The sequence below is a fragment of the Procambarus clarkii genome, chromosome 21 (genome assembly GCF_040958095.1).
Source record: "Procambarus clarkii isolate CNS0578487 chromosome 21, FALCON_Pclarkii_2.0, whole genome shotgun sequence".
NCBI classification, from domain to species: Eukaryota; Metazoa; Arthropoda; class Malacostraca; order Decapoda; family Cambaridae; genus Procambarus; species Procambarus clarkii.
Genome location: NC_091170.1, coordinates 37,283,477 through 37,296,312, shown reverse-complemented (window position 1 = coordinate 37,296,312; position 12,836 = coordinate 37,283,477). Strand labels below are relative to the sequence as shown.

The window sequence follows — 12,836 nt, the reverse complement described above, 5'->3', positions numbered from 1 at the left end:
ATTGGGACTTGTTCCATCATGGCCAAAGTATGTCACATACTATTTATTTTTAAGTTTCCCCATGATCGGGTAATGTATTTTAACAATACATGTACAAGAAAAACTTTTTTGGGAATACTGTACTATAGTTTTTGGAGGCTTGTCATATTTAATAACACCACAGTACACCGGTTAATTTAGTCAGATGAAATTACCAAGAAAAACCATTTACACTTAAGGCCACCTAACCAAGCTTGCTCTGACATGTAACCGTATCATGTAAACGAGTCGCATTATTGTGGCTGAAGATATAACCAAACCACACATCAGAAAATGAAGAAACTACAGTTTCGGTCCATTCTGGAACTTTATCATGTCATGTGGTTAACTACTTTATAATAGTCCAGGATGGACCAAAACATCGTCTTTTCATTTTCCGATTTGTGGTTCAGTCATCATATCTTCAGTCACGCTAGTGTTACATGTTAACTAGCTGCCGAGAAATGCAATCCCAGTTTATTCACAACCAACACTGGATCTGCAATAACCATGGCAATGAAGGATAGGTGAAGGATAAATTTACCCTGTAATCTTAGGGATCTTGCAAATATGGGCAGAAGGGAGTCAACAGTAATGCTGAAATAAGCAGCCAACTCTTATAGCTGTACCAATGGTTTTATAGAAAACCAATTCCAAAACAATACAAGTGTTTGCAAGCGAGCGTGTGCGTGCGTGCGTGTGTGTGTGTACACAGCATGAGCAGATCCAGTATTCCACCAAGGAACACATTTTGGTGTGCCACAGAAGGCACAGCAAGGAAGAGTAGTGGGCAGCATCTGGTAAGCTGTGGTGAATAAGGATGGAGAGAGAGACCAAGGAAGAGCAGAAAAAGTGAAAATATTTGAGCTCTCCTTATCAAACCTACATCAAAGAAAAGAGGGCAGAAAGAAAAGCATGAGAAGGACAAGGAAAGGGTCACTTGTGTATGTCATAGGACATCCATTCAAAATTAAATTTCCATCACTAGAGAAAATAAAAAGTTTCACAATATTTAGAAGCACTATATGATGGATGAAAGTTTAAATAAATTAAATGGTTAAACACTGCAATAAACCAAAGAAATTTAAAATTTATCCAAGCAGTAATGAAAATTTTATTAATAAAAAAATAGTAAACTGATATGGCTCCACAATTAAAATTATCAATTAACTTTATAGTACTATACTGTACAATTGAATCTCCGAGCAGAATGAGAAGCTCCTAGAGCATTTAAAATGTAATCACATTTCCACATTCTGATACAGTGAGTACACCTCCAATTTGTTACTAGTTTGCAATACCCTGACTAATTCATGCCAAGAAGTTGTGTCCAACACAAAAAAGGTATACCATACATGTGTTCAATTTCCTCATGTTGATAATTCTTCGATATGTATTCGAAGAACACCTGACGCATCACCCCCAAGTTTTCATGAGTTGACACTAGAGTGGTGAGCATCTGCAGTGTGGTGTGACGTTGCTCAGCTGGACACATCTCTGAAAGCAGATCCTTTACCAGGCACCAAACCTTCTCTATTCCAAACTGAAAACACAAAAACACAAGAATATAGGAAACTGCATAATGCCAATTATCCTCCACCATCAGTTAGCTCATTTATATCCACCCAAACTCATACTTGTCTAACCTACACTTTAAACAATCTAGTAATACCACCACTGATCTAGTGATGCATCTAGTGATGCAACACACAGTAAATATGCAACTTCTTCCCTTTGTTGACATTTACAAGTATTACCAACAGTTTCATAGTTCTTGCACACATTAGAATAGTAACCCAAGCATTAGTGAAAGTACACAAACCAAGTCAGCAGTCAAGCATAAGCAGCAAGGCACAAATACCATGCAACACTAACAATTCCTTACAGGTTAAACAGTCATGGATTACATTTTGTACTCAACTTCAAAATTCTACAATGTTGTACTAATGCCAAATACAAATGTACTTTAGAGATGCAACCAAATTGTTTAAGATACTGTTCTGATAGCTCTAAGAGTTCTAATTTGAAGTACTGTACAGTGGAACCTCGACTTTTACGAATGCCCCTACTTATGAATTTTGCGAAGTTGCCCCAATTTCATCAGGAAAATTAGACTACTGTACTTACGACTTTTGCCTCTACTTACGACTTTGTTGATACACATGGGTCGACCAAGCACGTGGTTCCTGGTAGGCACTGGGGATTACGCTTCAGTTTACCAGAGCCGCCCGCTTAATGACTATTGCATCTTTAATTCTTAGTAAAGAATTTCATTGATGCTTTTTTTTTTTTCAACAGATTACTACTACATCACACAATGGGTCCCAAGGAAGTCAGTGGTAAGGTTCAACCTAAGAAAATATTTGTGAGTAGAGGCAGTAGATGAATGTCTCTTCCTCATTAAGAAAATGTGTGAAGTATGGGAAGAACTGCAAAGTTTTGTTGAAAAAACTCGCCCAGATAAAGTTGTAGCAGGCTGTTACCTTGACCTTTCAAATGCCAATGTGATGTCTCACTACAGACAAGTGTTAAAATGTAGGGAAAAACTAGTGTCTTTAGACATTCTTAGACAAGCAAGCAGTGAGCCACAACCAGGTCCTAGTGGTATGCCTGCAAAATGTAGAAGAGTACCCCAGAGAAGTCATCACTGCCTGATGTTGTAAGGGGAGTCCCTTACAACAACTCATCCTCCTACTCCCACTCATCCTAATCCTCCCAGGCATCCTAATCCTCCCAGGCATCCTCCTCCAACTCATCCTCATCCATACGCCAACAAGAGTCATCAATAAAGGCAAGCTATAACTTACATAATACACAAACATTTTGTACCATATGTATGAAATGTATTTTTAAATTAATATTTTTGGGAATATGGAACGGATTAATTCAATTTACATTATTTCTTATGGGAATATTAGTTTCGAGTCACGAATTTGAGTTACGACCCCATCTTTAGGAACCGATTAAATTCGTAAATGAAGGTACAGTATCACTACGTTCAGTAAATCAGAAATGCCATGCAAATGCAGTAAAGGGTCTTAAATTGTTGTGCAGCCTCCAAAAAAATTAATGCTGTATTGTAACCTCCAAAATCTGTATAATACACCACTAAATTTCTGGAGGAGCAATCCAATAAGAATTTTGAATATTCAGATTCATATAGGCATTAAATTGATAAAACCTCTAAAATTTGGACTGCCTTATAGCAGATCCCTTTAGAGCCAAGGTTCTTCAGTGTACTGGTCATGAACCCGTACTGGGTCAAGGTAAAAATTTTTATATTATGGTTACCTTACTAGCATACTTTATAACCATAAAAAATCTGGGGAACCCCTCCAGTGACTCCCTGAAGCTATCTTGCCAAGATTGCTCCATGCTAATTGGCCACACAAGATGTGGGCACCCACCCCAACCTCTGCCTCACAAAGCCAGAGGCCAATGAATGAGTGACTGCTGCGCCACCACACTGGGTAAGCATCCAGAAAGTCATTGAAACTTTCCAGACAACTGGAGGGTTAACAGACTTTAGCCTTAAAACTGCCAAACAAGTCTGCAAATGACACATTTGAAGAAACATTCAAAATTATAGCAAAACTCAGCACAAATGTCACCATCAGGCAGCTCAGCTGTGTGCAGCCATCTTCCTTACCAAGTTCTGTTGCTGATGTTCAACTGGACAGTATTCTGGGCCTTTTATACAACCTGCAGACGGGTTTGCCAAGGGCCAGCTGTCCTTAGACTTGTTCCTGCGGTGGCCATTTGCTTTGTATACTTTTCTATATTTTAATTTTTGCTTCACATGCATGTTTCCTATCTGGCTTCTTGTGTGGGCTTTGCTTTGTATGCTCCAGATAGCAACAGTCAAGGAACCACATAGTAATGGAGGTCAAGTAAAACTCCACCTGTCCTGAAAAACACCACTACCTGCTAAGGGAACTAGAGACCAGGACAAGTTAAGACAACCAGGAACCCACCTCCCCAACCCCAGAGCAAAGTAGAGTTCCATGCCTGATGCCTGGACCAAAAAGTTATTATGAAGTGTTTTCACACAAAGGATCAGAGCTAAATACATCCCCTACCCAAAAAGGGACAGCAACAGGTCCCATAGGAGCAATAGCTCGACTATCTCTGGTGAAGACATGGAAGGGGGGGGGGGGGCAATCACTGGAGAAGGCCAAGCAACATCTACAGCTAATAGCAGCCCTGATTCACACACACACACACACACACACACACACACAGCAGAGCAAGGGGAAGAACCAGGTCCACTGACTTAGATACGCAGCAGAAGGAGAATGGCAAAGAACCGAGAAATCTCCCTCCTGTTACAAATTTAATTAAAATTAAACAAAAAAATTGTAAACCAAGAAGTTAGACAGAGGCTTCAAGTTAAAACTAGAGATTGGCAATTCCAATCATTGCAGACCACATGCTTGAGGGTAATAAGCACTCAACAGGCAGCAGATAAAGACTGTACAAATGAACATTTATTTTTATCAAAACATATGGACATTCCTCAAATTCAACGAGAGCAGGTTCGGTGGCCAATCAACAGTCATCCACACCAAAGGCCCACCGAGCTTGCCAGGGACTGTAGGGAAGGACCAAAGCAGGACACCAGGCACTAGGGATGTTTGCCAGATGAGCAGACATTGAAGATAGCTCAAATTCTGCAAAAGGCATCTGCAGCATGTTTCGTGTACAAGCATACAAACCCTAGTGCACCTCAATCATTGAACCCCCTGAATGACACCAACCCTTGGAGCTTTGACGAGGAGATAACTCCTTGCACCAATATGGGCAAGTCACTGAGAAGTAGGCCAGCCTTTATGGCAAACTCATACCCACCAAGAAAGTAGGAGCAACATCTACAAGTACCTAGGGAAGGGCTGCCTTAAGCACATGCAGTTCGAGATTAATAGAATCCAAAGTGCACACTAGTGAGGCTTATAAATACCCACACATGAAGTAAACACTAAATACTGTTACTACACATGCAAATGGGGTCCCAAACATGGCAAAGTCCAAGACAAGCAAAACACCTGGGAACTCTAGCAGAAATCCTTATGTTTGCTAGTGAACTGTAGGTAATCAGTTATTCCAATTCCAAACCTGCAGTGCCATTACACTAACTTCATAGGGTTGTCGATTCTCTTACCTTCAGGTGTGAAGTTTGCAGTGCTTTTGAGTTCCCTCAAAATGATTTTATGTAGGTAGTAGTGCCAGATATGAAACTTGCCTTTATGAATTTAACGTGCAGATATTAAACTACAGACCACTTCAACTCTAAAGAAACCATGAAAATTTTAAATCATGGTCATCTTGCATCTATGTATAATCAAGAAAACAATAGCCTGGCAATAGCCAATCCAGAGTTTGAAGCCTTACACCCATCTTAAACCTTGAGGGAAGTTAAATGATTGACACTGATGCCTTCTTAGCTGTTCATGGACTTGTCTAAATGAATCATTGTAGATGAAGGACTGTTACACAGTAACTAGCACTATTTCTAACTGATCATTAGTAGAATACAATTAAATAGATGTTTAACAATCCGAATTGCAACAGGCATTAAGGGTCTCAAATTGTTTTCAATAGTTTATTTGCAACTATCTACATACAAAAGTCAATTTATTACCTTATGCAAGTCCCAAGGCATAGATGGAATGCAACACTGGATAAAGCAACTGATTTTACAATGACTAAAAGATATGAAATAATGCCCCCCCCCCCTTTCCCATCATGCTACAGCAATCTTTACAGTTTAGATAATATCACCCTTGATGGGTATTCAAGAATAATCCACATCATAGAGACTGCACAATTTCTAGGATACAATATATATACCTATGTAAGACAAGCAGACAAATTTATATCACTGAATTTGTATATCAGGCAGTCACATTTTACTTGCTGGGTAATGCATAAAAGGTGGGGGGGGGGGGCATAAGAGTAATCTAGGTAACAGTGTCCAAGTACAGTATTTTATGTAGTCTCTGCATTGCTATTTACCAACTGGATAGCAAATATACCTTTATATCGGATAAGATAGCACCTGGCAACTAAATGTTCAAGAACCAAGTAAACTTCCAGGCTTATGTTAACATCAGTACCAATCACTATTCTCACAAACTTTAAACTTGCCACACTTAGTATGAAAATCTTGTGGTTGGCAAGTGACTGCATCAAGTGCACAATGTTCAAGGTGAAAAATTTTAGAAAGCATTGTATCACAGTTGCAGATGATGGCAGCTTTAGTTTTAAAAGTATTCAAGCTACTGGCTTCAGCAGCCCAAATAGGACCAAGTTGGTTGATGCAGATTATGGAGATTTTAGACTAGCAGGGCTATCTGTCAGTGGTTTGGTTTTAACAGCCTGGCTTTACTTCAGAGCATATCAACTGTCAGTTATGGATGACAAATCTCAGATTTAGCAGTTTTGCTATCTTGCCCTTATAACCTGATAAAGACTGATGCCCAATACGTATTACACCTCCAAGGCTCATTGAACTTTAGAATATTGCTGTGCTACACTATAAGGTGACCAGATCAGTCCAGCAGAACAGACTTGGTATGCTCCCACTGAGAAAGATCCTCAGCAAGCAGGAATGCTGGAATTCTATTCGTTTGAGTATGACACTAACAAAGCACCCAATGCCCTCTGTGGTTAGAACTACACAAATGTCTACACAATTCCAAGAACCAAGCAGTTTGCCCTTAACTGCTAACTAACAAGCAGGATTGGTCCGAGCTGAGCCGGAGGACAATTACATACCACCTGACCATAGCATCAGATCATTACCACAGAACAGCCAGTAGTAGTATCACTAACCTGCCTTAACCTAGCAGTCTCAGACTGATGGTCTATAGCTGCACCTTACAGACCCTGCCACCAGCCATGGTCTGAGCCACCACCTGTACTTTACAGCCTTCCCTTATGACCGTGCCACACATCAAACTACTGTAACCATTGTTATATCAAATACAGTATATATTTGATACAACAGCTCCTCTGTATTAACCTACCCTGGCTTTGCACCCTTAAGAGGCCACTCCAGACCGACAACCAGAGTGCAACTCCATAGTCTCCCAAGACTTATGGACACCTACTACTACTGTATCATAATGTGCTCAATACTCTGTTAGAAGGGAAATTAGACAATCTATTCAAATTATCCACATCACAACCACATTAAAAAGCTACATACAGTATATAGAGCAATTAAAATGTTAATTCACATATGATAGAAATACAGTACAGTAGTACTATATATTCACTCCTTATAAACTGCTTCCACTCTACCATATCCTTTACCGTACCTAATGCTGTCTTACACTCCATGTTAGCTTGCCTTTTCCTACCCTTAAATTTACTTGCTCTTTTCATGTCTACCATCATCCATTTATTCAACACGGTCCAAACCATTTTTGTATGCTCATTTCAATATTTTCACTCCAGATTTCTCATTTTCATTAATTTACTTTCCATATTCATACCTGTCTCACAACCATGCATAATTGGCATCACCATGTCTTCATGCAGACCTTTTGCTCCATTTGTATCCTGTTTTTTCTTTAGTGGGTAGGTGTGGGGGTGGGCTAACAAGAGCTTTAATTCCAACAGTTACTTACTCTGACCCAACTCATAACCGACCATAACAAATTTTTACACATACATCCCAGATATGTAAAATGGCTGGCCACTTCGGTCATTTTTTAGTTGGGTTCCTTCTCTCCACAGCCATAACTAATTTTGATGTATGATGATTCAAGAACAGCACTATGCACCTAGCTTATGAAACTAGTGAGGTGCAATAAAACCTAGAAAATTTGGTGATAACCAATAAAAGACAGGCACATATATGGAAACACATGTAGATATAATAGAGCCCAATAGGCTCAAGAGTCAATACACTGGTTGATTGACAGTCGAGAGACAGGACTAAAGAGCCAAAGCTCAACCCCCACAAGCACAATTAGGCAAGTACATGCTTGCAAATCCAGCTCAACTACAAAACTGTTTGGAGGGTCCACTGTACAAGTTTTACCAGTTATTGTTCATTTTATATTGGGATATAGACAATAGTAGTATGACTTACTGTTAAGTAATAAATGTAAAAAATCCTCCACTGCCAGCAAATACCACATGGGTTATATGTAATGAACAGTCTTTCGAAACCTACAATTGTTCATATTCAACATACTTTAAAATTATATTAATTTAAAGAAGGCAACAGATTCCAAAGGGCCTGTTGAAAATTCCATGGCATTTGTGTGCATGAATATTTCTCATTTACCTTTTAAAATGATAAAAACTAGCAACCAAGCTAATTTTTAAAACACTTTTAATGTCAAACTTTTATAAATACACTGTATTGTACCTTGGCATAAGTTGCTGCAACATTTACATAATATAGGAACCGATGTAACCTAGCTATTCTTTTTTTTTTAATAACGCTATCCAGATGCCTGCTGGACAAATCGCCCATTTCCATCTTCTCTGTTTAACAATTCTATACCTGTAATTAAAAATAAACTTTGCCACTTCAAATTAAGACCAATATACTCACCTCCTCCAGAATCTTCACTGACAGTAATTCATCGAGTTCTTTGATGGCTTTCATTCTAGTAGGTGTGGGGGATTCTACACCAAGTTCACAACTAAGTTCTTCTGTCAAAGAAATTCTTTGATCAGGTAACACATTTCCAGAGTCTAATTTTAACCATCTCTTTAATCGGTCGGGAAAGCTCTTTCTGTTGCCTCGACTCATACTGACTTCATTGAACTGAAAAAAATTGGCAAGTATTTTTTATTAAACAGTGAAATTGCTATTATTGTAAATATTGGTGAAATTATTTAAAAATTACTTCAGTATATATTTATAAATTTTATGAACCAAACAAGCAATCAGGTTATGAATAAAGTACAGTATCTTGATTATTAGAGATGTATCATTGATAAAGAGGAAAAAAAAGCATGCCTGATAAACTTTTTAGCTATATAAAAAGAATTACCAAAATACAACAGGAAAATTAAATAACCATTTTTCTCAAATGCTAACCCATTTATTCAGAATGAGAATACAGGACCCCCCCAAAATTACATTTGTGGCCGACTTCAAACAAGTTTGCATTTAAAACTGAAAATAGTATTCTACAGTATAATGATTGGAAACAAGTCCACCAATCAATTTAAAGTAACAAATTTAGAACAGTATAGATGGGAATGCAATGTGTTCAGACAAAATTTAAATTGCCATATACAAATTGTAAAAAGTGCCATGGTAACAACTACAAACTTTTGCCTACAGTATCTGTGCCTGGGTATAAAAATGCACATTTTTGCTGTGATTGCAAATTTTAAATACTCAATATATAATCGAGTATCACCTAAATATTTTATATCGTCCCAATTTCTTTAACCCCTGGGCTGCACACCTGTTAATACAGTAGCTCAAAACCCAGTGGTGCACAAAAATATTCTGGGAAAAAAATTTATTTTTTTCTCCATACTGTTAATTTGCATCCAGGAAGTACAAAAATACAGGTTAAAAAGAATCACCTCTTGCAGTAGTTTGGTAGTGAACCCTTTTTTGGACTAACTTTCCGGCCTACTCTTTGCCTTGTGGCTCTTAGTTTCTTTGCTTTACAGCATATTTCATGTATAGCCTTCCGGCTATTTTACTCATGCTAAGCCTTGCGGCGTTTGTGGGAAATTAGAATGTACAGTACCTCCTGATATATGCAGCATTTGACCACTTCCCAAGTGTGACCCACAACAGTACTAACGCCCAGGTGCCTAATCACTGTTAGGTGAACAGAGGCAATGGGTGTAAGGAGACTTTCCCATACTGTATGTCTTGCCCTGCCTGGGATTGTGGTTTAGCTGGGGTCTGTAGTTACCCAAAGCTACCCAAAGTTTACTAGCATTACCCATGTAAAGAACTATGATATATTTATGCGCTATAATGTTGATGCTAAATGTAGAACGTGAAAAAAACTTACTCAAATAATTTTATAACAAAATTGGATCCATCTAATTACCCAAGCCACAACATTGTTGCTTTGAGCAGCTACTTCCTGTGGCATTACCTGTCAGTTTCATTTAATTTCATAAGAAAATTATATGTCAGTAAATTTTTTTTTCCATGTTCTACTTTCAGCAACATTATAGTGAGTAAATATACCTCAGTTCATTACTTTCATAATGCTAGGAAGCTTTGGGTAATTAAATGAACCATTTAGCTATAGTGGCCCTGAGATACGAGTTAAAATAAAGAGTGCTGCATGGAAGCAATCAATTTATCTGTCAACTTTTAGTTTTTTTCCATGCTAGCAGGATGTATTTATGTGTCAAGAGCTGCAATTTAATTAGTAACAAAGGACAAAGCGTTTCCAGCACTTTGTCCTGGGTTCGTATCCTGGCCGGGGAGGATTTACTGGGGGTCAATCCTTAACTGTAGCCTTTGTTCACCTAGCAGTGAATGGGTACCTGGTTGTTAAACGATTTGGTGGGTCGTATTCCGGGTAATATAAATATTAATCATAGTTTTCCCAGAATACGATCCGCCAAATGGTTTAACAACCAGGTACCCATTTTACTGTTGGGTGAACAGAGGCTACAGTTAAGGATTGGCAAATTTTTACATACCAAATTTAAAATCGGTCATTTCAGTTTGCAACGAGGTGGGGGGGGGGGGGGGGGCCAAGAGCTTTAATTCTGGAATTATCTCAATGCGTAATGATGGTCTATTAATATGTAACACCTGTCCTTAACTCATTCTTGCATACAATCTTTTGAATCATTATTATTTGAGCACATTCATGTCCTCATTGTTAATTATGTTATTCCCCATTACTGAAGTTAAAACACAATTTTATGCACGCCCGTGTAGCGTAGAGACCTGATTTAAGCATGTATCTCCATTACAAATCTATATGTCAACTTATCAAGAACTCCAACAAATAAGTCACCTATGACCACCAGCCGAGCAGCACACGTCCAACGACGGACAAGTGTGTGTGGTGCACTGACCCGTCACCTTGGCCACTCACCCGGCCCCGGATGGTTCACTCTGGATCGTAAACTATATCAAGTTTCGAATTAAGATTCGTTGCTTTCGTAGTTCCTGACAAGAGATTTCTCTAATGTCAGTCACTATTATTACGTATTGTGGGTTTATATGATTGCGGCCCGGGCCTACGCATATTAGCGTATTAAGTTAGATTCTGTGGAAACTGATTTAGAATAGTGTTTATCCAGTTCCGAGCTGCAAGTGAATGAACGGAGCACGTCTCGCGTCACAATTTCGAATATAGTCAAGAATTATTTGATTGAATGATTATGATTAAAACCACCCAAGACGTGGAACGGGCATGAGTAGTCCGTAAGTGGTAGATGTTTAGAGTGAATGTGATCTTTGTTCGTGGAAGAATATATTGTGTCAAGGAGTGAGAGGGAGAGTGAGAAACAGATAGTGCGGGATTTAATGGAGGGAGGGAGAGTCATCGAGACAAAATACTTGAATTTACCTGAGAGCCATTAACACTTCAGTGGACTCGAGGAGAACAGGAACCCAGTGGTCTGTCAAAGATTCCCTCCACCATTTGTCCGGGTCCGTCTAATTACCACAAGCTACACAAGCTTCAGAAAGCTTCCTAGCAATACGTTAGTAATGAATAAATATGATATGTTAGGTTAGGCTGACCTAACCTAACCTATCCTAACCTAACCTAATTTAACCTAACCTAACCTAACCAACGCTTGGATCGTCGACTTGATTTGGCGTCACCAGCTTTTTATTTTCGCCTAATTTCTTTATAAAAAGATACTTTTTCAGATTAAAATTGTTTTTTCGTGTTGTACGTTCAGCACCAACATTATAATGAGTAAATATATCATATTTATTCATTACTAACGTATTGCCAGGAAGCTTTCTGAAGCTTGTGTAGCTTGTGGTAATTAGACGGACCGCCGGAGTCGAGGAGCTCGATGCGAGACGAGAGCGTGGAAGCTCAATCAGGACCTAGATTCAGGACCTTATAAGGTAGGCGGTTCCATGGGTTTATAGCCCTCTTGGTGGAAAAAAACATCTGTTTTCAGTCCTACTTGAGAGAACATACTCTCCAACACTATATCTGTGATTGCCCTGTTATCAGTGACTTCATACCAAATGGTATGAGGTATTTTGAGCTCTGTAATTACTTCATACACTCAGGAATATTGGAAGATATTCTTGTGCTGCACCCAGATTTTGACAGTAGAGGCTAATAGATCAGCATTAAGTATTTTGTTCTCTCCTAATTCCATGTATGACTGGCCATCCTGTGAGGTGAGGATGTTGGGTGAGCTTGTAGCTGGTTTTTGATCTACACTGTGTGGTCCTTTATACAGAATAGGGAAGCAGCACATTGCTGTGTATACCTAAACATGTTTAAAAATACATTGTTTGAGAGGAGTCTGGTAGAAACTGGTAAGAGTAATTATAATATAATGTTTCCATGATTCAGTGCTTACCTCTTGTGAAAATTGCTTAGAGTTGTTTAGTCAGAGTTGATTTGTTTTTTGTGTTGAGGCTGGTATTTTCTAACTTGATTCCATGTACAGTATGTCTAACCATCCTGTGAGATGGGAGTATTAGATAAACTTATAGCTAGTTTTTTATCTACACTGTGTAATATTCCATATAGAATAGGGTAGTAGTACATTGCTGTGTATACCTAATCTTCTTAATAACAAAAAATCAGTAATAAAGATTTTAAATTATAGTTTGTATTATTACAAATTCAGTACTGTATTATCCTTATTAAATCATGTTG

At 38.5% G+C, this 12,836-nt stretch overlaps 1 protein-coding gene across 4 annotated transcripts in view; it reads right to left on the bottom strand.

Annotated features, from left to right (window-relative positions):
- Positions 1 to 11,147, bottom strand: part of LOC123760615 (tuberin) — a 65,171-nt gene extending 54,024 nt beyond the window's left edge. For all 4 annotated transcript variants that reach the window (XM_045746341.2, XM_045746340.2, XM_045746339.2 and 1 more), the window contains exons 1-3: positions 10,992 to 11,147; positions 8,588 to 8,803; positions 1,374 to 1,561 (exon numbers count right to left, since the gene is read on the bottom strand). In XM_045746341.2, the coding sequence (XP_045602297.2) occupies positions 1,374 to 1,561; positions 8,588 to 8,788 (389 nt within the window). In that variant the 5' untranslated portion in view covers positions 8,789 to 8,803; positions 10,992 to 11,147. The remainder of the gene's footprint in view (positions 1 to 1,373; positions 1,562 to 8,587; positions 8,804 to 10,991) is intronic.
- Between the last annotated feature and the right edge of the window lie 1,689 nt (positions 11,148 to 12,836).